At 36.5% G+C, this 27,210-nt stretch overlaps 1 protein-coding gene across 7 annotated transcripts in view; it reads left to right on the top strand.

The window, feature by feature from the left end:
* GPHN (gephyrin) overlaps window positions 1-27,210 on the top strand; it is a 784,704-nt gene that overhangs the window by 325,746 nt on the left and 431,748 nt on the right. For all 7 annotated transcript variants that reach the window (XM_037832495.1, XM_037832502.1, XM_037832496.1 and 4 more), the window contains exon 3: window positions 487-544. In XM_037832495.1, the coding sequence (XP_037688423.1) occupies window positions 487-544 (58 nt within the window). The remainder of the gene's footprint in view (window positions 1-486; window positions 545-27,210) is intronic.

The raw sequence follows: 27,210 nt of genomic DNA, 5'->3' as shown, positions 1-27,210 counted from the left end.
TTTATAAAGTTAAACATGACATGTACTGACCTCACTGCCTCAAAACAAAGACGATATGTTAGGGATTAAATTATCTGTAACCCCCAAACTCTCATTTCCTTGGACAGTGCTGGTTGTACACATCACTTCAACTCCCTGTTTAAATTATTTTTTAAAATAAGCAAATACCACGACTGCTATTGGTACTTGATACATGTTAGTTGTGATAGAATCTAGCATAGGTTCAGCATCAACATCTTTAAAACCATTAATAAGAGAAGTTTAGTCATGATTCAAAAATCTCACTTTCAGTAGTCATTTATCATCTACCTCGCTTTACCTAAAGTATGGAAAACTTAAGCACAAAATGGTTATTTTTCCTCCGTGGTTATTGGGGTTGACATTGGGTAATTGCTGGTGTCATTCTGATGCTAATGGCATAAATCTTCCATATTTTAAAAATACACTACTACTGGTTTTGAGAATATTTTCTTCTCCCAATTTCAGGTTGGGTGGGACTATATCAGCATACAAGATAGTACCAGACGAAGTAGAAGAAATCAAGGTATAGTATGGCATTTTCACCTTTACAAAGACTTAGTATCCTGGTGGGAGGTGGAGGAAGAGTTGATTTTTCTTTATACCATTGAATGTTTTGGGGTGTATAGACATTACTTAAATCCCAGTTACCTTACTGGGATTTTTAAGAAAATTTTGTCAGACAGTCGCCATCAGATTTCATCTACCAATAGCAATGCAGTTCTGAGAAAAATATTAGGAGAATCAAAAAGGAACCCTTTCCTGTGCAATTAATTGAAAACCTGCTTGAGAAAACAGTTTGGAAGTATTAACATGCATAATAGATCATCTTTTTAACTTGTAATTCCATTTTTCTTTAAACCTTCCCTGATTATAAATTATATCAGCCTTTTAGTAAATACTTCCTTGTTCCTTTAAAAACACAATGTCAACTTTAATTAAAAATTTTCATTACAATGAATGAAAAATGATCTTAAGTTTTGAAAATGAGAGCATTACTCCATTCTTCTGTCTCTAATATTTTACTAAGTACTATGGAATGTTAATCTTCTGGCATAATATGTTGCCCTTGTCCAAAAGTAGAACTGAAATTGCTATCTAGTCCATAAATAAAATTTAACAATTAGGTAGGAATAGCCAAGGATAAATAAACAATACTGAGTTAGGTTAACAATGGCATGTAAAGTTCTCACCAAATCATTAAACTTGATTTGATTTAAACTTCTCAATATCAAATTCAATGAATTCAAATCTCAGAAATTGTTCTTTAATTTGTTTGCATTTTTAATTCAGTTAAGCCTATTGATCCTTATGTGACACACTATTAAATTCAATATGTCAGATGTTTTAATGTGTTGTCAACATCAGGGAATAATATGATAATTATATTCTAGCATCAAAATAAAGTCAAGAGACTCATTCCAACTTGATATAAATTCATAAATATTTTGGCTAGAAGAACACTTAAGTCTAGTTCAGATCCCTCATTTTCAAATGAGGAAATGGAAATGACTAAAAGGTGAAGTTGTTGAAATTAATTGTTTTAGGTTCAGTAATAACTTGCCAAAAATATAATCAAGCATTCTTAAAGGGTCAAAATAACATGGATATCTTACTTCTTGAAATACATTTTATAATAATTCAGAAAAATATTAACTCTAGAAACTGTAGGTAGCATTTATATAAAGGATATAGAATTGAAATCCATCTACCTTAAAGGAACTCCATCATATAATACAATGATATAATGTGTTGTGATAATGATAAACAAAATGTTCTATGGAAATACATAGGAAAGACATCTGACCATTACCAAGAGGTAAACTCAATATGACAGGATTTCTGACTTGGAAGACTGAATAGATAGAATTGATATTCATTTGAAAAGGAGAAAATGGTAAAGGAATATGTTTAAGAAGAAAGAGGATAAGTTTCGGACTTAGTGAATTTGAGGCCCCTCTCAGATAACCAAATGTCCGTTAAGTCTTAGATAAATGGGCCTGGAACTCAGAAGAGAGAGCCTATCTGGTAATTGATATTGGGATTTGTCATTATAGAAGAGTTAGTCGAGGCCATGCTAGTGAATAGAATAACCTAGAAAAGCTAAAAGAGGTATTAACAGAGGGCTGAGGATATAGCCCTTGGGAAGGCCAACAAAAAATGAGAGGATTAATATATTCTTTAATTAGATGTTTAATGAACAGAAATGTGGCTGTTTTAAAATAGTGACTTTTCTCTAAAGAAATAGTTTTTTTTTTCATTATGTTTTTGAAATTCTAGAGTTATAACAGTTATCCTTCAGGGAATTCCTTTTAAAAAATATATGATTCATGGATGACGTATAATGTGTGATTTTTTGCATCACTTACTGATGTTATAACCAAAAGAGCTTCAGATGTTTGAGGCCTGAGGTATTAAACAATATGGAACTGATTCTTTGGTGTTGGGAGAAAAACTACTATAAAATACTTCATCAACATTTGATGGCACCATTAGCATTTTCAGCTTAAATCAGATTTAATCTTTGGCTTTGGTCAAAGGAAATGTGAAACACCTAGATATAAATGTTCATTTTAGTTGGATAATCTCTGGGTATATGATTCAACATAATTCAACTTTTATCAAATGTAGTAATCTTTCTCAATGATTCTAGCACCAAAAATCATTATTTAGTTCATATGTAGCTTGAATTAAGCAGCATTATATTCTTTACAATATTTGGCACCCCAAAAGAGTGAATGGTTGCTTGGCCAAAGGCTAATGGATGAAGATCAAATACATTCCCTGCCCAATCATTCCCTGTAATCCACCCGAGATATAACCAACATCCTGAGTATTTATCATTATTAGTTCTTTGCTCTTCTTTAGTTTTATCACCTATGTACACATCCCTAGATATTATAATATATTCACACTTCTTTTTGAACTTTATGTTAATTGAATCATAATGTATACATTTTGTTCAACACTGTGGGATTCTTCCTTTTCGGTTCCCGTAGCTAAGGTTGTTTTGTTTTGCTTTTCTTTGTTTTTGTTCTTAATAGCGGTAAAATACTTCACAATTTATTGAGACACCCTACTGTTGATGCACATTTGCCTTGTTTCCATTTGGGGCTATTATGAAAAATGATGCTGTAACTATTCTTGTAAAAGCATCCTGGAACACATGTGTATGAGTTCTCTGAGGTTTATACTGAAAAATGGAATTCCTGGCTTTAATAAAGGAGTATGTATTTTCAACTTTTCTAGATGATATCAAACTGTATTTCAAAGTAGTTATTGCCAATATACAGTACTACCTTGGATGTATTTCAATATATGTATTATACATATTTAAATATTTATTCTTAATCTGTCTGTAATTTATTTTGGTATAAAATTATTTATATATATATATGATGATTAAACTAGCATGATTTTTCCAAATACATCTTTCTTTTCCCAACCAAATTTATTGAAAACCCCATACTTTCCCCAATTGTTTGAATTGCCTCATTTATCACATATTAAATTTTCATATGCCTAGATACACATGAATACATAAATCTGTCTTTTCTTGAACTTTTGTTCCATTGATATATTTATTTTTTGCTTTGCCATCATTGTACTATTTTGGTTATAGTGCTTTGTTTTGGCCTGTGCCATTTTTCTTTTTTATTCTGTTGGATCATGTGTTAATTATTCTAGATAATATTTACACACAGTTTGTCAAGTTTCAAAAGTATTCCTACTGAAGAGACTTCTGGTTCCAGCCAAGTTGTAGTAGCTTATTTCCTCCCAGATCCTTCCTCTTACAAGTAAAATATCCCAGACATTACAAAAATAAAACATAATAAGCCTGCTTGGTGGAAAGTAGAAATCAGACTGCCTAAGCACCTCAGGATTTAAGGAATGACATGCCTCTCATATATTCTAGACAGGATGTTGAAGAAGTCTCCAACCTAAAACTGCCAACAGGCACAGACACAAAGCTAGAAAATCTTGTTCCCTCTAACCAAAGGACTGGGAAAGGGTATCCTAACAAAACAGAAAAACTTTTTGGTGATACCTGCCCAAATCCATCAAAACATGAATGGAAAAACTAAGCACACACAAACACACACACACAAACACACACACAATTTCAGTGGGGCCATTCAGAGAGCTGATCTTCTACTTCACCCCACCTCACCCTCCCTCATTTCTCCCAACGCAAGCAGGTGGCAAAACTCCAGATCTCTTGCCTGGTAATGTTGGAAAGGCTGAACGGGCTAATCTTCTGTCTTCCACCTGGCAGAGCAAGCACTGCTCCAGTTCCCCTGCTGGAAGATGGGACCAAATAGGGAGCTGATCTTCCAATACCCACTTGGCAGAAACAGGCTGTGCTCCAATTCCTCCAGCTGGGTAGGGTCAGTGGGGTCCAGTGACAAGATGGACCTCCATCCCTACCTAGCACCACTGGGACTAAACAAGGCAGTGGGAGGTGGGGCTAGTCACCATTCTGCTTCAACCCTCCCTCTCCTGTGTCAGTGGGGTTTAGTGGGGAGGTGAGCCTCCATCCCAAGGTGGCATAAATGAGACTGAATGACAGGACCAGTCAGTATTCCACTCTCAGTATGAATCAACCATATACTTCTGCCTTCTTTGGTAGCAGCTGGGCCCAGCAGGGTATTGAGCCTCCACCCTCACCTAGCATCCATGATTTGGAGCAAGGTGGTACCCCACTTTCACAGGAAGATCTCAGTGAGAAGAGACAATCAACAGATGCCCATACCAAGATGAATCAGATTTTTGAATTATCTGACAGATTTTTTAAAGCAGCCTTCATAAAAATGTTTTAACAAGCAATTATGAATTATCTTGAAACAAGTTATAGTATAGATAACCTTAGCAAAGAAATAGTAGTTACAAAATGAAAACAAATGGAAATGATGAAACAGAAAAATATAATAACATATGTAAATATCATAGGATAGACACAATAGTAGAGTAGAGATTACAGAGGATACAATCATTGAACTTGAGGACATGTCAGTAGAATTTACTGAATCTGAATAATAAAAGGTAAATAGATTAAACACCTGAATTGAGTCTCAGGACTTGCGAAACAATAACAAAAGAGTTAACATTGGTATTATCAAGTTCCTGAGGGAAAGGAGAAGGAGGGCAGAGCTGAAAAAAAATATTTGAAGATATAATGGCTGTAAACTTCCCAAATTTTGCAGAAGACATAAACCTACATATTCAAGGAGCTGAGCAAACCCCAGAAGGATAAACCCATACAAATCCATCCCAAGACACATCATATTAAACTTCTGAGAACTAAAGACAAAGAAAAAAATCTTGAAAGTAACTAGAGAGAAATAATAGCATTACTATATGAGAACACCAATTTGAACGGCAATGGATATCATATCTGAAACCATGGATAACAGAAAGAAATGGCACAACATTTTTCAAGAGCTGAAAGAAAGATCTGTCAACAGCAAATCCTATATCCAGTAAAAATACCCTTTAGGAATGAAGCAAAAATTAGGGTCACACTCAGACAAGGGAAAACTAAAAGAATTTTTCAGTAGAAAACCTACCCTGAAAGAATGTTTAAATAACTTCTCTAAAGAGAAAATAAATGATAACACAAGATTTGAAAATTCAGAAAGGTGTGAAGAACATCAGAATGGGTATATGTAGAAGTAAATAATAGATTGTCTTTTTTCATGATTTTCTTAAATCATGTTTGAAGGTTGAAGCAAAAAATATAACACCTTATGATGTAGTACTCTATAAATGTAGAGTAAATAGTTAACACAATCATATTTTTAAAGTGGGAGAGTAAAGGTTCCTAAATGGAAGTAAGGTTTTACATTTCACTTGAAGTGGTAAAATGTCAATACCAATAGACTTTGATATTATGTATATATATTGAAATCAGAGAATATGTTCTCTGTCTATATTGGAATCAAACTAGAAATCAGTAACACAAAGATAAAAGGAAAACTCCAAACACATGGACATAAAAGAAAAATAAACTAATAAATAATCCATTTCTCAAAGAGGAAATCTCAACAAAAATTTAGAAAAATACATACAACCAAATGAAAATAAAGATACAACACATAAAAAATTCTGGAAAGCAACTAAAACAAGTCTGAGAGAAAAAAGAAATTATAACACTAAATGCTTACCTTGGAAAAAAGAAAGTTCTCAACTCTATAAGATTTTCCCTCAAGAAACAAGAAAAAGAAAAGCAAAATATCAAGGCAGGCAGAAGAAAGGAAATAATGAATTAAGAGCTGAAATCAATGAAATTGAAGACAGGAAAACAATAGAGAAAATCAGTGAAATAAAAAGTTGGTTTTTTTAAAAATTCAATAAAATTGGTAAAACTCTTGCAAGGCTGGTAAAGATAATGAAGAGAAGACACAATCATCAGTATCAGTAATGAAACGGGTAATTAGGAAATACTATGAAAAACTTTATACTCATAAGTTGAACAACTTAGAAGAAATGGATCAATTCCTCAAAAGTCACAAACTGTTAAAACTAATCAGATAAAATAGACAATCTGCATAGTCTTGTAGCCATTAAAGAAATTGAATTTGTAATTTAAAATCTCCCCAAAAAAGTCTCTGAACCCAGTTGGTTTCTCCGGAGGATTCCACTAAACATTCAAAGAAGAATTAACATTAACTTTACTCAAACTTTTCGAGAAAATAGAAGAGGAGGAAACATTTCCCACCTCATTTTATGAGGCTAATAGTACCCTGATATCAACACCAGGCAAGGACAGTACGAACAAAGAAAACTGTAAATCAACATTTCTCATGAACTTGGATGAGAAGTCCTCAACAAAATATTACCAAATCAAATCCAAAAATGTATGAGAAGAATTCTACACTACGATTAAATGGGGTTTATTCAAACCATGCAAAGCTAGCTCAACGTTCAAACAGTAATCAGTGTAATTTGCCATATCAACAGGCTAACAAAAAAAATTCATATAATCATGTCAATTCAGACAGAGAAGGCATATGACAAAATCAAAAACCTGTTCATGATAAAGATTGTCAGAAAACTAGAATGAAGGAAAACTACCTCTACTTTATAAAGAGCATATACAGCTAACATCATACTTAATCATTAAAGATTAAATGCTTTCCCTCTAACTTCTGGAACAAGGCAAGGAAGTCTACTTCCCCACTTTTATTCAACCTAATACTATAAGTTCTAGGTAGCACAATAATGACAAGAAAAAGTATTAAAAGATACACAGTTTAGAAAGAGAAAAATAAAATGCAACCATTTGCAAATGACATGATTGTCTATGTAGAAAAAGAAATTTACAAAACAAAAATGCTAGGACTGATAAGTTCTTCTACTTTGGAGGATACAAGATACACACACATACACAAAAATCAATTTCATTTCTATATACTAACAACAAATATTTGGAAACTGATATTCAAAACAATACCATTTATAATTTCCCCAAAGAAAATTATAACTTTGGTATGCACTTAAGAACATGCATACATATCCATATTCAGAAAACTACAAAATACTGAGAAAAGAAATAAATGGCCCTTAAGGAAATTGAGAGACATACCATGTCCATGGATTGGGAAACACATAGTAAATATGTCAATTCTCCCCAAAATGATCTATATATTTAATGAAATTCCTAATCCCAAGTGAGGTTTTTTTATAGATATACATAACTTATTCTAAATTTATTTTTAAGGGTATAGAATCTAGAATGGCTAAAACAGTTTTAAGGGAGAAGAATAAAGTGGGAGGAATCACTTTACCCATTAATAAGGCTTACTATGAAGCTATAGTAATCAAGATGGTAGAGTATTGATGAAGAGATAAACAAGTCAATAGAACAAAATAGAGAAACTGTAAGTAGACTCATGCAAATATGTTCAATTGATCACTAACAAAGGTGCAAAATAAATTCAGTAGAGGATGGCCTTTAGAACAGATGGTGCTGGAATAACTGGATTTCCAGATGCAAAAGAAAGAAGTTGGACCCCTACCTTACAACATATAAAAAATTAACTCTAAATGGATCCAAGATCTAAATGTAAGAGTTAAAAGTATTATACTCTTAGAAGAAATTATAGGGGAAACCTTTGAGATCTTGGATTAGATGATGTTTTCTTAGATATGACATCAAGTACCCATCAAACAAAAGAAAAATAGATAAATTGAAATAGATAACTTTAAAGTTACTTTTCTCCTTCTGACACATTATGAAGAAAGTGAAAAGAATCCACAGAATAGGAGAAAGTTTTTGTAAATCATGTCTGTTAAGGGACTTTTATCTAGAATATATAAAGAACTCTTACAATTCAACAATGGAAAGTCAGATAACCCAAAAAATGGGCGAAGTACTTGAATACACATTTGTTCAGACTAGATAAGCAAATAGCCACTAAGCACGTGAACAGATGATCAGCATCATTAGCCATTAGGTAAATGCACATCAAACCCACTATGAGATGCCATTTCACACCCATTAGAATGACTATAATCATAAACACAGTTAACAAGTGTTGGAAAGGATGTGAAGAATTAGAACCCTCATTCGCCACTGTTGGAATTGTGAAATGGTACAGTTGCTTGGGAAACCAGTTTGGCTGTTTCTCAAAAGATTAAATGTAGATTCATCATATGACCCAGCAATTCCAGTCCTAGGCTGTATTAGTTAGGGTTCTCTAGGGAAACAGAATCAATGAGAGGTGTCTCTGATTATCAAATTGTAAAAGTGACTCACGCAACTGTGGGTATGCACGAGTCCAAATTCTGTAGAGCCATCAACAAACTGTCAACTCCAAGGAAGATGTCTGATGAACTCCTCAGGAAACGAACCGGCAACTTTGACGAACTCCTCAGGCAGTGAACTGGGATCTTCGACGAACGTGTTCGATGAACTCCTCAGGAAACGAACCGGCAACTTCGACGAACTCCTCAGGAAATGCTTCACTGGGCAGCCGAAGAAGAGGTGAAGGTCCTCTGTCTGTCTTGCTTATAAGTCTTCAACTGATTTATTGGATCAAATCCAGCCAATTGCATTCTCTCATTGTGGAAGGCACGCCCTTTGATGAGTCATCAGTCACAGCTGCAGTCAATTGACTGATGATCCAATAAACCAGCCTGTTGGTTTATCAACCAGCCTCAAACATCCTCACAGCAATTGTTAGGCTAGTGTTTGCTTGACCAGACAGCTGGGTCACCTGGCCAAGCTGACACATGAACCTAACCATCACATAGGCTTATACCCAAGAGAAGTTATGTACATGAATGTTCATAGCAGCGTTAGTCATAATAATTAAAAAGTGGAAACAACTCAAATATCTGTCAACTGATGAATGGATAAACCAAATGTGGCTTATCCATACAATAGAATATTATTCTGCCTTAAAAAGAAATTAAGTGCAGATACATGCTACAACATGGATGAACATTGAAAACATCATGCTGAGTTAAAGAAGCCAGAAACAAAAGACCATATATTATATGATTCTGTTTATATGAAATGTCCAAAATAGGCAAATCTGTAGAGGCAGAAAGTAGATTAGTGTTTGCCAACAGCTGGGAAGGAGACTCAGGAGGTAAAGGGGGAATGACTGGTAATGGGTATGGGATAAATTTTGGGGGTGATTTAAGTGTTCTAAATCTGTGGTAATGATTGCAAAACTCTGTCAGTGTACTAAAAAAAAGCACATTGAATTGTACACTTTAAATAGGTAAATTGTATGGTATGTGAATATATTTTAATTAAACTATTTTTTTAAGTGTGGCTATAGCAAAACTGAACAATTCACTGAATTTTCACAATGTGAACATACCTATCTAACTGGAACCCAAATTAAGAAATAGAACAATGTCACTATGCCAGAAACACACTCCTTCTTGTGTTCCTTTCCATTCCTTTCTCCCATTTCTATAGGTAGCCCTTCTTCCTGCCTTTGTGTCACATTTAAAATGAATTTTAAGCAGTATTTTTTGTATCTTACTCATTTTCACGTTTCGTATTTGTGAGATTCATCCTCGATGTTCTGTATAATTCTAGGTCATTTATTATTATTGGCGTATTATATTTGATGATGTGAATATACCACAATATATTTATATTCATTCAACTATTAATAGGCTTTCAAATAATTTCCATTTTGGAGATTTTTCTAATAGTGCTTTTATGAACATCTTTGTACATATCTTTTGGTTCACATGTGTCTATTTCTGTTAATTGAAAATGATGAGTCATAGGGTATGCATATGTTTAGCTTTAATATGTGTATGAATTTCTTCTACCATCACGTGTATGAGAATTTCAGTTGCTTCTCACCTTCATAACACTTCATATTTCTCTTTCATTTTAGCCATTCTGTGTGTGTACCAATTTTGAATGGCAGTTTTAATTTGCATTTTCCAGATGAATAATTGTGTTGACCATTATATATGTTTACTATTTGTATAACTCTTTGTGAAGTGTCTGTTAAAATCTGTTACCTATTTTCTATTGTCTCTTTTTCTTACTGATATGTAGAAATTCTTTGGATACCCTGGATGTAAGTCCTTTGTCAAATATTTTGCAAACATCTTCCACTGTGTGACTTGTCCTTTTTGCCTCTTAATATTATCTTTCAATGAGCCGAAGTTGTTAGTTTTAAAAAATAGTCTTTCTTCATTTTCTTTTATTACAGTAAGTGCTTAGTCCCCTATTAAAGAAAGCTTTGTTTACTCTAAGATCACAAAGAAGTACTATGTGCTCTGTGCCAGTTTGGATGTATTATGTCCTCCAAAACTCCATGTTCTTTGATGGAATCTTGTGAGGGCAGATGTATTAGTGTTGATTAGATTGGAATCCTTCTGTGTTTCCATGGAGACATGACTCAATCAACTGTGGGGAGACCTTTGATTGGATAATTTCCATGGAGATGTTACACGGCGGATTCAGGGTAGTGTTAATTGGATCACTGGAGTCCTATAAAGTAATTCACAGACAGAAGGAGCACAGAGCAGCTGTGGGTGACATTTTGGAGAGCAACTGAGAGCAACGTTTTTGAGGAGCTGTAGCCTAGAGAGGAACGTCCTGGGAGAAAGCCATTTTGAAACCAGAACTTGGAGCATACCCCAGCCACACACCTTCCCAGCTAACAGAGGTTTTCTGGATGCCATTGGCCATCCTCCAGTGAAGGTACCTGATTGTTGATGCGTTACCTTCGACACTTTATGGCCTTAAGACTGTTACATTGTAACTAAATAAACCCCCTTTATAAAAGCCAATCCATTTCTGGTATTTTGCATAAAGCAGCATTAGCAAACTGGAACATGCTCTTATTAAAGTTTTATTGTTTCACCTTTATTACTTCTACATTTGAGTTTTATGTAGGGTGTGTGGTTGGGTCCCCTGAATGATTGTTTCCCTATTAGAATATCCCACTGATCTAATGATCCTTTCCCCTCTGCACTGTAGTGTTGCCTATGGTATAATTAATTCAAATGACCAATAGGTGTTTGTATCTGCTTTTGGACACTTCATTTTGTTCATTGGTGAGTTTGTCTATTCTTATTCTACCCTGTTATTATTATAGATCTATAATGGATCTTGATAGTTAGTAACTAGCACCCATTGTCCAGTTTTGTTACCTTCTCTAATATTATCATTTCTCTTTTTGTGATGTTAGCAGTTGTTGATTCCCTGTGTTTAAATGTATTAATCTGAGATTGCAAAATGGTGATATTCTAATTATATTATTTATTTTTCTTTTATTACCTTGAATACTATTATAAAGAGGTGCTTGCTCCTTTCTATTTAGTTATGCAGTGATGTAATTCATATAGAAAAAGCAGGAAAGTACTTGATTTTTTTTTCCTGTGTATGATTTCAGTTAGTTAAAATTTGCTGATACTTGCTTTGTGGCCCAGTATATTGTCTATTTTGGTAATTGTTACATTTGCACCTAAAAGGTCTGCAGTGATTGGGTTTAGCATTGTGTGTATAATATATAATTGGGTTTAGCACTGTGTATAATATATAATTGGGTTTAGCATTGTGTGTATATAATATACACACACATTAGGACAAGTTTGTTTACTTTGTTGTTCCTATATTCTGTATTTTTATTGGTTTTATTTTGTGTGCTTACCTATCAGTGACTGAGAGAGGTATGCAAAAATCTCCAACCATGATGTGGATTCATCTCTTTCTCCTTTTACTTCTTTCCCTTTTCACTTTATATATTTTTGTAACTATGTTCCTGGGTATTTAAAAATATTTTTAAATCTTCTTATTGAATTGACCCTTTCAAGATTATAAAATATTTTGAATCCCTAATAATAATTCTTTCCTTAGAGTCTATGTTGTTTCATCTAGTATTACTATAACACTTTTGGTTGGTATTTGGCATGATGTAACTTTTTCCATCATTTTAATTTCATCCTTTCTTGTCATAGTATTTAAAATGTAAATGTCTCTTGTATTTGTTTCCTGAAATCTTATCTTTTGTTTAGTGTATTTAGACCACTTACATTTATTTTTTTAATTGAGTTTTATTGAGATATATTCACATACCATACAGTCATCAGTGGTGTACAATCAGCTGTTCACAGTACCATCCTATAGTTGTGAATTCATCACCTCAATCTATTTTTGAACATTTTCCTTACACCAGGAAGAATCAGAATCAGAGTGAAAAATAAAAATAAAAAAAGAACACCCAAATCACCCCCCCCATCCCATCCTGTTTTTCATTTGGGTTTTCTTCCTATTTTTCTACTCATCCATCTATACACTGGATAAAGGGAGTGCAATCTACAGGGTTTTCACAATCACACTGTCACACCTTGTAAGCTACATTGTTATACAATTATCTTCAAGAGTCAAGGCTACTGGGTTGGAGTTTGGTAGTTTCAGGTATTTACTTCTAGCTATTCCAATAAATTAAATATATCCAGTTCTCCAAACACCATTAATTGAAGAGGCTGCTCTGTCCCAGTTGATTTGGCTTGACTGCCTTATCAAAGATCAATTGTCTGTAGATGTGAGAGTCTGTTTCTGAACACTCAATTTGATTCCATTGGTCAGTATTTCTGTCCTTATGCCAGTACCATGCTGTTTTGATCACCATGCTGTTTTGATCACTGTAGCTTTGTAATATGCTGTAGCTTTGTAATATGCTTCAGTCGTTCTCTTTCTCAAGAGATTTTTGGCTATTCAGGACACCTTGCCCTTCCAAATAAATTTGGTTATTGGTTTTCTATTTCTGCAGAGTAAGTTGTTGGGATTTTAATTGGTAGTGCATTGAATCTATAGATCACTTTAGGTAGAGTTGACATCTTAATTATATTCAGTCTTCCGATCCATGAACACGGTATGTTCTTCCATTTTTTTAGGTCCTGTTCTGTTTCTTTTAGCAGTTTCTTGTAATTTTCTTTGTATAGGTCTTTTGTGGCCTTCATTAAGTTTATTCCTAAATACTTGATTCTTTTGTTTGCACATTACTTGTGTATAAGAACACTGCAGATTTTTGCTTGTTGATCTTGTAGCCTGCCACTTTACTGTATTCATAGATGAGCTCTAATAGCTTTGCTGTATATTTTTCTGGATTTTTGCATGTTGATCTTGTAGCCTGCCACTTTGCTGTATTCATAGATTAGCTCTAATAGCTTTGCTGTATATTTTTCTGGATTTTCTACATATAGAATCATGTCATCTGCAAGCAGTGAAAAGTTTACTTCTTACTCTCCAATTTGGATGCCTTTTATTTCTTTTTCTTTCCTGATTGCTCTAGCTAGAACTTCCAGCACAATGTTGAATAACAATGGTTATGGTGGGCATCCCTGTCTTGTTCCAGATCTTAGAGGGAAAGCTTTCAGTCTCTCTCCATTGAGAATGATGTTAGCTGTGGGTTTTTCATATATTGCCTTTATCATATTGAGAAAGTTCCCTTCTATTCTTATCCTTTGAAGTGTTTTCATCAAGAAAGGATGTTGAATTTTGTCAAATGCCTTTTCTGCATCAGTTGAGATGATCATGTGTTTCTTTTGCTTTGATTTATTGATGTGGTGTATTATTAATTGATTTTTTTATGTAGAACCAGCCTTGCATACCTGGAATAAACCCCACTTGGTCGTGGCGTATAATTCTTCTGATGTGCTGCTGGATTTGACTTGCGAGTATTTTGTTGAGGATTTTTGTATCTATATTCATTAAAGAGATTGGTCTATAATTTTCTTTTTTTGTAGTATCTTTGATTTTGGTATTAGGGTGATGTTGGCTTCATAGAATGAGTTGGGTAGTTTTCCCTCCTCTTCAATTTTTTTGAAGAGTTTGAGCAGGATTGGTATTAATTCTTTCTTGAATGTTTGGTAGAATTCACATGTGACGCCATCTGGTCCTGGGCTTTTCTTTTTTGGGAGCTTTTTGATGACTGACTCAATCTCTTTGCTTGTGATTGGTTCGTTGAGGTCCTCTATTTCTTCTCAGGTCAGTGTTGGTTGTTTATGCTTTTCTGGGAAGTTGTCCATTTTGTGTAAGTTGTCCATTTATTAGCATATACTTGTTCTTAGTATCTTCTCATTATCTCCTTTTTTCTGCAGGGTAAGTAGTTATGTTTCCTTCCCATTTCTGATTGCAGTTATTTGCATCTGCGCGTGCTCTCGCTCTCTCTCTCTCTCTCTCTCTCTCTCTCTCTTTTTTTTTTTTTTTTTCTTTTTTTTCTGTTAGCCTAGCTAAGGATCCATCAATTTTGTTGACTTTCTTGAAGAACCAGCTTCTGGTTTTGTTGATTCTCTCTATTGTTTTCCTGTTCTCAGTTTCATTTATTTCTGCTCTGATCTTTGTTATTTCTTTCCTTCTGTTTGCTTTGGGGTTTATTTGCTGTTCTTTCTCTAGTTCCTCCAGGTGGACATTTAATTCCCCAATTTTTGCTCTCTCTTCTCTTTTAATATAGGTATTTAGGGCAATAAATTTCCCTCTCAGCACTGCCTTTACTGCATCCCATAAGTTTTGATATGTTGTGTTTTCATTGTCATTTGCCTCGAGATATTTACTAATTTCTCCCTTTACCCACTGGTTTTCTAAGAGTGTGTTGTTTAGTCTCCATACATTTGTGAATTTTTCAGTCTTCTGCCTGTTATTTATTTCCAACTTCATTACATTATGGTTGGAGAAAGTGTTTTTTATGATATTAATATTTTAAATTTGTTGAGGCTTGCTTTGTGACCCAGCATGTGGTCTATCCTAGAAAATGTTCCATGAGCACTTGAGAAGAATGTGTACCCTGCTGTTGTGGGGTGTAGTGTTCTACAAATGTCTGTCAAGTCTAGTTCATTTATCATACAATTCATCATCTCCATTTCCTTATTGATCCTCTGTTTAAATGTTCTGTCCATTGATGAGAGCAGTGTATTGAAGTCTCTGACTATTATTGTGGAGTTATCTACTTCTCCTTTCAGTGTTCTCGGTGTCTGCCTCATGAATTTTGGGGCACTCTGGCTTGGTGCATAAATGTTTATCATTGTTGTATTTTCTTGATGAATTGACCCTTTTATTAATATATAGTGTCCTTCTTTGTCTCTTTTAATTGTTTTACTTTTGAAGTCTACTTGATATTAATATAGCTACTCCTGCTTTTTTCTGGTTGCTCTTTGCATGAAATATCTTTTTCCAACCTTTCACTTTCAACCTATTTTTGTCCTTGTGTCTAAGGTGAGTTTCTTGTAGATAGCATATAGATGGGTCCTGTTTTTTAATCCATTCTGCCAGTGTGTGTCTTTTTATTGGGGAGTTTAATCCATTAGCATTTAGTGTTATTACTGTAAGGGCAGTACTTTCTTCTATTATTTTGTCTTTTGGATTTTATATGTCATGTCTTACTTTTTCCTCTCTCTCCTTTTACCCTTCCTGATAATCTTGATTTCTACACTGTTCTCCAAACCTCTTTCTCCTGTCTTTTCCTATCAGCCTGTAGCACTCCCTTTTGTGTTTCCTGTAGCGCTGGTCTCATATTCACAAACCCTCTAGTGTCTGTTTCTCTGAAAATATTTTAATCTCTCCCTCATTTTTGAAAGACCATTTTGCTGGATATAGAATTCTGGGTTGGCATTTCTTCTCTTTCAGTATGTTAAATATATCATACCACTATCTTCTTGCCTCCATGGTTTCTGCGGAGAAATCTGTGCACAGCCTTATCGAGCTTTCCTTGTATGTGATGGATTGCTTGTCTCTTGCTGGTTTCAGAATTCTCTCTTTGTCTTTGACATTGGACAATTTGATCAGTAAGTGCCTTGGAGTAGGTCTATTGGGATCTGTTCTGTTTGGGGTGCACTATACTTCTTGAATCTCTAATTTGTCTTTCATAAGAATTGGGAATTTTTCAGTGATTATTTCTTCTATTGTTCTTTCTGCCCCTTTCTGCCTCTCTTCTCCCTCTGGGACACCCATAATAAATATGTTTGTGCATTTCATGTTGTCACTTAGCTCCCTAAGACCCTGCTCATATTTTTCCATTCTTTTCACCATCTGTTCTTTCATGTGTGTGAATTCAGATGTCTGGTCTTCCAATTCACTGATCCTTTCTTCTCCCTGTTCAAATCTACTATTGTATCCCTTCATTGTCTTTTTCATCTCCTCCATTATGCCCTTCATTCCCATAAATTCTGTCATTTGTTTTTTCAAGTTTATGAATTCTGATGGTCATCCAGTGTCTTTCTTATATCCTTCATCTCTTTTTCTATGTCTTCCCTCAGTTCATTGACTTGATTTTTGAATTGATTTAGATTTGTTTGAACATCTCCAGTTAGTTCTTCCTTCAGTTCATTGAATTGATTTAGCAATAATTGCTTCAAGTCCTGTATCTCAGTTGAACTATTAGTGTGTTCCTTTGGCTGATCCATATTTTCATGTTTCCCAGTATGGCTCATTATCTTAACTGTCTAGGCATCTGACTTTCTTGATTAGTTTATTCTGGAGCTTGTTTTCACTCTTTGACCTAGGATTTTCTTGTTGGTTGGCTTTGTTCTCTAAACTTTGATGTTTAATTCAGCTTATTCTAAAACTTTTACTTAGATTCTGTTTAGTTGATCAGAGCTTTTCTCCTCTTGTTTTTCTGTTTCTTGCCCTGCCTCTATGTAGCCTTTTTGTGTGGTGATCTCCTCAGATACTGTCAGCCCCTGTCAGGTTTTCCTAGTCCAGAGAGGCCGAGGTCTTGGGAGGAGGGTATGGGGTTTCCTTGAAAGTGAGACCCTCCTGTGAGGCTTTTAGACTCTGTGTTTCTCCTATTCTGTCCAGCAGGTGGCGCTTGCCAGCCTGCAGTTCCCCCAACCAGTGTAAGGAGGCGGGGAGCCTTTAGGTCTCCAGGTGACCCTAACTCAGTCAGATGTGGCTGACTGAAGCTAGTTAACGAATTCCAAACCCTGAGATCTGAGCTCCCAAAAGGGCTGGGAAGTTATGGTATTTAGTGAACTTTCTCCGCCACCAGACTTACTGCTTTGTGTCTCAGAGCTGTCTTAGCTCTGCTCTTGCCTGGGCCCAAATTGCAAGTCTTTGAGGCTTTCTGCAGTGGGCTTCTTAGGGTAATTGTTTTAGAAAAAGAGAAAAAAAATTAAAAAAAAAAAAAGGGCCCAGTATGGACTATTTACAGTCTTTGCAGATCTAATGGGCTATTGAAATGCTAAAAGATCAGGAATTGAGGGCCTTTAAGGAGCAATCAAGAAAGCAGAGAAGCTGGCTTTTCAGACAAGGGCTCTCCCTCCCTGGATATACATATGCATCTGTTTGTGTTTGAGGCATGCTCTTCTCTGTATTATGTTCACCTGCCTCCAAAAAGTCTGTTTTTATTTAGTTTTCTATTTTTTTTACTGTTTTGCTAGCCCTATCTCCTCTCTGCTGGGCTGACTGCTCCCAGATTTTTGGGTGTCTGCTCACAGTTTATCTATGGTTGCAGCTTTCCTTCTCCCTCCTGGTTCCCAGCATGGATGGCCCCTCCTCCCTCGAGATTGTGCCTCGCAGGGAGGGGCGCGGGCCCCCTGGCCACAAAAACTTACAGATTTCACTGATCTCAGCTGTTCCACACCTTCGTGGGTGTTGTATGGAGTTTGTCCAATATCAAATTCCTCTGCGGTGTGTGGTCCACGACGTTCCTGGCTTTCTACCAACTACCCCGGAGGAGTAGCTTCAACCTAGACCTCACCACTCTGCCATCTTGCTCTGCCCTCTACTTACATTTATTTTAATTATTAATATAGCTCTTATAGTTTGTTTTCTATTTGCCCCATCTGTTTCCTCCCCCCCCCCCCTTTTTGTCTTCTTTTAGGTCAATAGAATAGCTTTTATTATTCAGTCTTTTTCTTTCTATTAACTTGTAGTTATGTATTCTTTGAGTGTGTTTGGTTTTGTTCTGTTTTATTTTTTATGTGTGATTTACCTTAGGGATTATAACATGCATCCATTACAGTTTCTAATACTGATAATTTTTCTGTTTCCTAGTACTGCTGGAATTTCAGAACCTTTGCATTCCATTTACTTTCTCTCATCTTTTATATTATTATTGTCACATATTTTATTTTTATGTATAATTTAAACTTTCTAAGACATTATGGTTTTTTTCTACAGCCCTAATATTCATTTGTTTTATCCATATGTTTACCTTTTCTGGTGTTCTTTATTTCCTCTTTCTTTTACGTTTCCATATAGGACCAATTTTCTTTTTTCTGCCTAAAGAACTCCTTTTAATTTTCTCTCTTTATGCAAGGCAGCTTGTGACAACTTTCTACAGTCAATGTTTGTCTGAAAACATTCTTATTTCAGATTTAATTTGGAGAATTTTTTTGATGGCTATCGGATTAGTTAGGATTCTCTTGGGAAACAGGACCAGCAACAGATATCTGTAAATATTTTAAGATTTTATAAAATTGTATCACGCAACTGTGGAGATGCTTGAGTCCAAATTCTGTAGGGCAGGTGGCAAACTGGGAACTCCAATGAAGGGTTTCCATAAACCTTCTTTCCCAGGAGAAGCTGGCTGGCTGAAGTAGAGAGAAAATTTCTTCTGACTGCTGAGATCATCACTTCTCCTTTTAAACCCTTCAACTGATTGGATGAAATGTCTCTCATTGCTGAAGGCAATCTTCTTAGTTGATTGTAGATGTAATTAGCCATAGATGCAATCAAGTTACTGATGATTTCAGTACACGAAATTCCTCAGACTAACAATTAGGCCAGTGCTTTCTTGACCAAACAACTGCAGCGTTACCTGGCCAAGTTGACAGATGAACCTAATCATCACAGTCTACCCCTTGTCACTTTGACAGCTATATACATCACCTTAAACCATATTTAATCTCTAAATAAAAACATTAACAGACATATTTTTCACCTAACAGTGCTCAGCTGCCCTGTGTACAACCAGAAATGCACAAAATCCAGAATAGGATAAAGTCCTTGGATAATATTCATTCTAAACTTGATATCCTGTAAATTAAATACTACGACATGAACTAATACAACTTATATCATATGTAAAGGGCATAACATAGGGAAAAAAAGATATTTGCTCTATGTACTTATATAAAAATACTCATAAGAAAACAAACAAGAAATATTCATACCATTACAGTCTTCATTACTGTAACTGGTCATGTGGTTGTAGTTCGTATTTATGACTACCTTCTTTACCCTTTTCATGTTCCCTTTACCCTCAGAAAGCACCTCAGCTGCTCATGGTTCATTGCCTTGTGGGAAGACCAAGCCTTCATTCCTGAAGTTTCTTGGCCATTGGTAATCCTGCCTGGGTTGGGTTGTTGCAGTTTTCCATTGACTTGAATCACAGGGCATATTAGTTCTAAGAGATGCCTGAGGGGATCTCCTGTACTCCAGGCAAACTCTTCTTTACCTCCATTGTGTAGTTGCAGTCCTATTTCCCCCTTGATAGTTAACATCAATCACCCTAGTTGGTACAGTAATTCCCTTCTTTACCTGTTGATTCAGAGGCATGAGAAACTGAAAGTAGCCAGGTGGCAGTCTTAGCTTCCAGTTTAAAAGAATTATTTTTGTGTTTCCCAGTGGAAGCACTCCTTCTTTGGAACTAAGACCAATAGACCAGCAGAGTTTAAGGTTGCTGAGACAGGAAGCAAAAATTTTTCTAGTGTATCACTAGGGGTAATAGTGTGTGACACCACTCCCATTTCCACCCCTTGATTCCTGGACCCATGAATCCTGGCTACGGGAGAAACAGCACCATAGAGTGAACATTGATTTAGAGCATACACAGCCTCCTGGAGAACATTGCCTCGGCAATGGTATTGCCACTTACTTGACACCATAATTGAGTTTTCAGAAGGCCATTCCACCATTCTATCAATTCAGCTGCTTCAGGATGATGAAATACATGGTAAGACCAGAGAATTCCATGAGCATGTGCTCATTCATGCACTTCATCTGCTGTGAAATGGGTTCCTTCATCAGAAGTAATGCTGTATGGAATACCATGATGGTGGATAAGGCATTTTCTAAGTCCATGGATGGTAGTTTTGGCAGAAGCATTGTGTGCAGGGAAGGCAAACCCATATCCAGAGTATGTGTCTGTTCCAGTTTAGAGCAAATCACTGCCCCTTCCATGATGGCAGCAGTCCAATGTAACCAACCTGCCACTAGGTAGCAGGTTGATCACCTCAGGGGATAGTTCCATATCAGGGATGGAGTGTGGGTCTCTACTGCTGGCATATTAGGCACTCAGCAATGGCTATAGACAGGTCAGCCTTGGTGAGTATAAGTCCATGTTGCTGAGCCCGTGCATAACCTCCATCCGTACCACTATGGTCACTTTGTTCATGAGCCCATTCAACCATGACAGGACTGGCAGGGGAAAGAGACTAACTGCTATCCTCAGAATGGGTAATCTTATCCACTTGATTATTAAACTCTTCCTCTGCTGAAGTCACCCTCTAGTGAGCATTTCCATGAGACACAAATATCTACATGTTTTTTGACCACTCAAAAAGGCCTATTCACATACCTCTTCCCCGCACCTATTTGTCACCAATTTGCCAATCATGTTCCTTCCATGTCCCTCACCATCCAGCCAAACCATCAGTATAGAAATGCACATCTAGCCATTTCTCCTTCCAAGTGAAATGAACAACCAGGTGCCCTGCTCAAAGCTCCACCTGCTGGGAAGATTTTTCCTCACCACTGTTCTTAAGGGACATTCCAGAAAAGGGCTGCAGTGCTGCAGGTGTCCACTTTTTAGTGGTACCTGCATATCATGCAGAACCATCTATAAACCAGGCCTTAGTTTCTCTTCCTCAGTCAACTGATTGTAAGGAACTCCCCAAGAGGCCATAGCTGTAGGCTGGGAAAGAGAAGGTAATGTGGCAGGAGTGGGGGCCATGGGCATTTGAGCCATTTGCTCATGTAACTTACTTATGCCTTCAGGACTCACCCAAGCCCCATCTCCTATGTACCATTTCCATTTTATGATGGAATGCTGCTGTGCACAACCAACTTTATGGCTTGGTGGTCAGATAATACCCAGCTCATGATAGGCAACTTAGGTCTCCTGGTAACTTTGTGGCCCATGGTTAAGCATTCAGTCTCTACCAAGGCCCTGTTGGTCAAAAGCTGTTTGTCAAAAGGAGAGAAGTTATCTGCAGAGGATGGCAAGGCTTTGCTTCAGAATCCTAAGGGTCTGTGTTGTGATTCTCCTATCAGGGCCTGCCAAAGGCTATATTCAGCATCTCTATTTGCCATTGTTTTTGTTTGCTAAAGTTGCCAAAATGCAATATACTAGAAATGGGTTTGCTTTTACAGTGAGGATTTATTAACTTACAAGCTTACAGTTCTGAGGCCATGAAAATGTCCAAATCAAGGCATCAACAGTGATGCTTTCTCCCTGACAACTGGCTACTGTCAATCTTGGACTATTCCATCACATGCAAGGCCCATGGCTGGTCTCTCTCCTCTCTCTCAGGTTTCTTTGCTTTCAGCTTCTGACTGCTCCATCTGCGGCTTGCTTTTTAAGCTTCTGTATGAGTCTTTTGCTCTCTGCTTCTGACTTTTCTCTCTGAGCTTCTCTGAGCTTCCCTGGCTTTTCTCTTTCAGCTTCTCTGGCTTTTCTCTCTCAACTTCTCTGTGTGCTTCTCTGAATTTCATCTCTTACAGAGGACCCCAGTAAGAGGATTAAGACCCACCTGGGGCATACCTCAACTGAAATAACCTAATGAAAATGTCCCACCCACAATAGGTATACACCCACAGGAATTGATTTTCTTTAAGAACATGATCTTTTCTGGGGTATATACAGCTTCAAACCATCACAGGTATAGAATTTTAGGTTAGTATTTATTTGCTTTTAGTACTTTAAAGATATCATTCTGTTGTCTTCTGGCCTGTGTTGACAAATCGGTTATCAATTATATTGTTGTTCCTTTGAAGCTATTGTGTCCTCTTTCTCTAACTGCTTTTATGATTTTCTTTATATATGGTTTTTAGAAATTTGACTCTAATATGCCTAGGTTTGGTTTTCTTTTTGTTTACCCTATTTAGGTTTTTCTGTGCTTCTTAAATCTATGAATTGATACTTTTCATCAATGTGGGAAAATTTTTAGACATTTTTACTATTGTTTCTTCTCATTCTGTTTGTTTTTCTCCTTCTGGGATTTAATTATATATTTATTAGACCTTTTGAGTATGTACCACATGTTTGTTTTGCCATATTCTGTTTGTTTAATCTTTTTTACTTTCTCTGCATCACTTGTGTTTTTCTATTGGTCTTTGAGTTTACTAATCCATTGTTCTGCTCCTTTTCATTTTAATCTGTATGTGCATTCTTTAATCCTATTAAACCCATCCAGTTGGATCTGAATTTCAAATATTTCAATTTTTATTCCTGTGTCCATTTAGCTTCTTTATAGATTCCAATATTCTGGTCAAACTCTTCTCATTTCATCTGTTCTGTTTTGTTTTGCTTTTTTTTTTTTTTCTTTTTCTCTTCTCTGTTTTTTTGAATATATTAGTCATAGTGTACTTCAAATAACTTGGCTACTAAATTCCCATGAATCTTTTGTGGGGTTTTCTGTCTGTTTTTCCTTTTTTTAATTGGGTTATGTATTCTTGTGTGTCAGTTAACTTTTTTTTTAGTTGAGATTGTTCACATACCATACAATTATCCAAACATCCAGAGTCTACAATCAGTTGCCCACGGTACCATCATACAGCTGAGCATCCATCACCGCAATTAGTTTTTTTTTTAATTTTTAGAACATTTTCATTACTACAGAAAAGAAACACAAAAAAATGGAACTCAAATCCTCCCATACACCTAACCACCTCCCCCTGCATTATTGATTCACAGTATTGGTATAGTACATTTGTTACTGTTGATGAAAGATTGTTAAAATACTCCTAACTGGAGTATATAGTTTGCAGTAGGTATATATTTTTTCCTATATGCCCCTCTGTTATTAACTTCTAGTTATAGTGTCATACATCTGTTCTAGTTCATGAAAGAGATTTCTAATATTTGTACATTTAATCACAGACATTGCCTACCACAGGATTTACTGTTTTATGCATTCCCATCTTTTAACCTCCAACTTTCCTTCTGGTGACATACGTGACTCTGAGCTTCCCCTTTCCACCACCTTCACACACCATTCAGCACTGTTAGTTATTCTCGCAACATGTTACCTCTGTCCATTTCCAAACACATAAGTTCAACCTAGTTGAACATTCTGCTCATGATAAGCAACAGCTCTCCATTCTTTAGCCTTGCTCTACATCCTGGTAACTTATATTTCATGTCTTTGGGTTTACATATTATAATTAGTTCACATCAGTGAGACCCTGCCATATTTGTCCTTATGTGTCTGACTTATTTTACTCAATATAGTGTCCTGAAGGTTTCTTCATCAACCCATTTTTTTTTAAAGACACACAGCATACATTCTGTCCTAAGTAAACAGTCGATGGTTCCCGGTATAGTCACATATTTATGTATTCACCCCATCACCACTGTCTATATAAGGACATCTCCATTTCTTCCACAAAGAAGGAGGAAGAGTCAAAGAAGGTAGACAAAAGAGAAATAAGAAAGAGAAAAAAAACCAAAAACATGACAGCTAGGAAGCAACAAAAGGAAAGATGCATTAAACTAAGGTAGAATAAAGAGTCAGACAACATCACCAATGACAAGAGTCCCATACCCCTGCCTTATGTCTCCTTCTTATATGCATTTAGCTTTGGTATATTGCCTTTGTTACATTAGGGAAGCATAATACAATGTTTCTGTTAATTATAGTCTGTAGCTTGCATTGATTGTATTTCCCCCCAGTACCACCCTATTTTTAACACCTTGCAAGGTTGAAATTCATTTGTTCTCCCTCATGAAAAAACATATTTGTACATTTTATCACAATTGATGAGCACTCCAGGTTTCACTGAGTTATATAGTCCCAGTCTTTATCTTTCCTCTTTCCCTCTGGTGTCCCACATAATCCTTACCTTCCTCTTTCAATCATATTCACAGTCATCTTTGTTCATGTACTTACATTGCTTTGCTACCATCACCCAAAATTGTGTTCCAAACCTCTCACTCCTGTCTTTTCCTATATGTCTGTAGTGCTCTCTTTAGTATTTCCTATAGAGCAGGTATCTTGTTCACAAACTCTCTCCTTGCCTGTTTGACAGAGAATATTTTAAACTCTTCCTTATTTTAGAAGGACAGTTCTGCTGGGTATAGGATTCTTGGTGGTTTTTCTCTTTCAGTAGCTTAAATATATGACCCCACTTCCTTCTTGCCTCAATGGTTTCTACTGAGAAATCCACACGTAGTCTTATCAAGCTTCCTTTGTATGTGATGGATCGCTTTTCTCTTGCTGCTTTCAGGATTCTTTCTTTGTCTTTGATGTTTGTTAATCTGATTCTTATGTGTCTTGGCCTAGGCCTATTCAGATCTATTCTGTTTGGGGTTTGCTGTGCTTCTTGGATCTGAAATTTTATGTCTTTCATAAGAGATGGGAAATTTTTGTTGATTATTTCCTCTATTATTGCCTCTGCCCCTTTTCCCTTCTCTTCTCAACATGGATTTCATGTTGTCACTCAATTCCCAGAGACGTTGCTCATATTTTTCCATTCTTCTCCCTATCTGTTCTTTTGTGTGTAGGATTTCAGGTTTCTTGTTTTCTGGTTCCTGAGTGTTTTCTTCTGCCTCTTGAGATCTGCTGTTGTATGTCTCCATTATGTCTTTTATCTCATGTGTCGTGCCTTTCATTTCCATAGATTCTGCCAGTTTTGTTGAACTTTCATTTTCTACCTCATGTTTGCCCAGTATTTTCATTATACGTTGCATCTCTTTTGCCGTATCTTCTCTAAACTTTTTGAATTGATTTAACTTTAGTTGTTTCAATTCCTGTATCTCAGTTAAGTGTAAGTTTGTTCCTTTGACTGGGCCAGAACTTCGTTTATCTTAATGAAGGTTGTAGTTTTCTGTTTTCTAGGCATCTGGTCTCCTTGGTTACCCCAATGAGGTTTTCCCAGACCAGAATGGTCTCAGGTCTCAGAAGGGGGAAGTATTCAGAATCAGGTTTCCCTGTGGGTGTGTCTTAGTAGATTGACACAGCCTGTGAGGCCTCTAGCTGCTGTGCTTTTCCTAAACTTCCCAGCAGGTAGCATCTGTCAGCCTGTCTCTCCTGACTGGTGTAAGGAGGTGTGGCCTGCTTAATTTCTGTATTGGCTATTTTCCCCCAGGCTCTTGGGTCTTGTTCTGAATGGGAGGACAGTAGTAGGGCTGGGCACCACCTCCTTCCTCTTAGGGAAGATACACCCCCTAGGGAGTGATCATCAGCATTTAAATAGGTTCTTTGTCTCTCTGACTCTGCTATCTCCACCTCTGTCTGAATCAGAGTGCTGTGAACTGAAAATGGCTACAGCTTTCTCCACTTAACCGCCCAGGTCAAGAGAGAGAAAAAGGAACAGAAAGCCCCCCTTCAGGGCCAGTCCATTCCCCTACCCCCCAGCTTCAACCCGTTGGCCAGAGATAGCACCTGGTCTTCTGGGCTCCCCGTCCCAGAACAGATAAGTCCTCCAGCTCTTTAAGGTCAGTTGTCACTAAAAGCCTCTGTTTGCTTGTGGGGGGTTTGTAGCTTGTAGTGGGCAGTCCACATTTGTTAATTAAAACCCCAGTTGGAGCTGGACTGAGGAATATTCATTTGTTCAGAGAGTGCTGCTCTCCATCACAGTGAGGTTTTGCCATTCAGGCTGCCATGGGGGGAAGGCGGTTCTTGGCTTGGGTCCGCAGTTCTTACTTACAGATTTTATGCTGCAATCTCAGGCATTCATCCCAATCCAGGTTGCTGTACGATGTGTAGACAGTCATAGTTGTCCCTCAGCAGTTATTCCAGATTATTTGCTAGTTGTTCCTGGTTGTTTATTAGTTGTTCCAAGGGGACTAACTAACTTCCACTATTCTCTATGCGCAATCTTCTTCCATCTCCTCAATTAACTTTTTATAAATTAATGTTGTTTATAAAAGAACCCTAGTCCCCTAGATGGTTTAATATTCATCATTGAGTGATCCCTGTTCTACTGATAGGCAGAAAGTGTGAGAAACTGATCACTTTAATCCAATCAGGAACATAGCTGGGTTGGAGCTGGGTTTGGTACATGTGGATTTCCATCCTCCTCAGTCCCCCTTAGAAGAAAATCTCCTGATAGTTTCTGATATTTCATAGATTCTAATTTATGTCCCTAGTCTCCATCCTAATCAACGTAGTTTTAAAAACTGGCAAATATCTCTAGGCGGAAGCTGGCATTGTGCTGTGTCAGGTTTATCCCCTAGCAGGTCTTTGATTCTTAAGCACTAGGAAGAATGCAAAAGATTTCATTCTGTCTTTTATAAGCTTTTGGCTTAGCTTTGCAGCCTTCTGTGCAGTTCTAGAATCTGAGTTGTTCCAAGGAGAAAACTCATCATGTGTTTGGGTCTATTAAAGTTTCTAATTCTAAATGGCTAAAAGCTTCTCTGGTTTCTTTTTACCCCCAGAGGGGCCTTCTGCATGGTAAAAGCTGATGGTCAGCCCTGTGACGAGAATCAGCATATAACCCATTTGGAGTAGGCGGGTGGGGAAAAGCTGGACATTGTCAGTTTAACTGAGAAATATTTCATCTTCTGGAATTTTAGTTCATTTATCCTTAGTTTTTCTACAGCT

This window comes from Choloepus didactylus, chromosome 4 (genome assembly GCF_015220235.1).
Source record: "Choloepus didactylus isolate mChoDid1 chromosome 4, mChoDid1.pri, whole genome shotgun sequence".
Classification (NCBI taxonomy): Eukaryota; Metazoa; Chordata; class Mammalia; order Pilosa; family Megalonychidae; genus Choloepus; species Choloepus didactylus.
The sequence above is the reverse complement of the archived record's forward strand: the minus strand, read 5'-3'. Positions and strand labels throughout refer to the sequence as shown.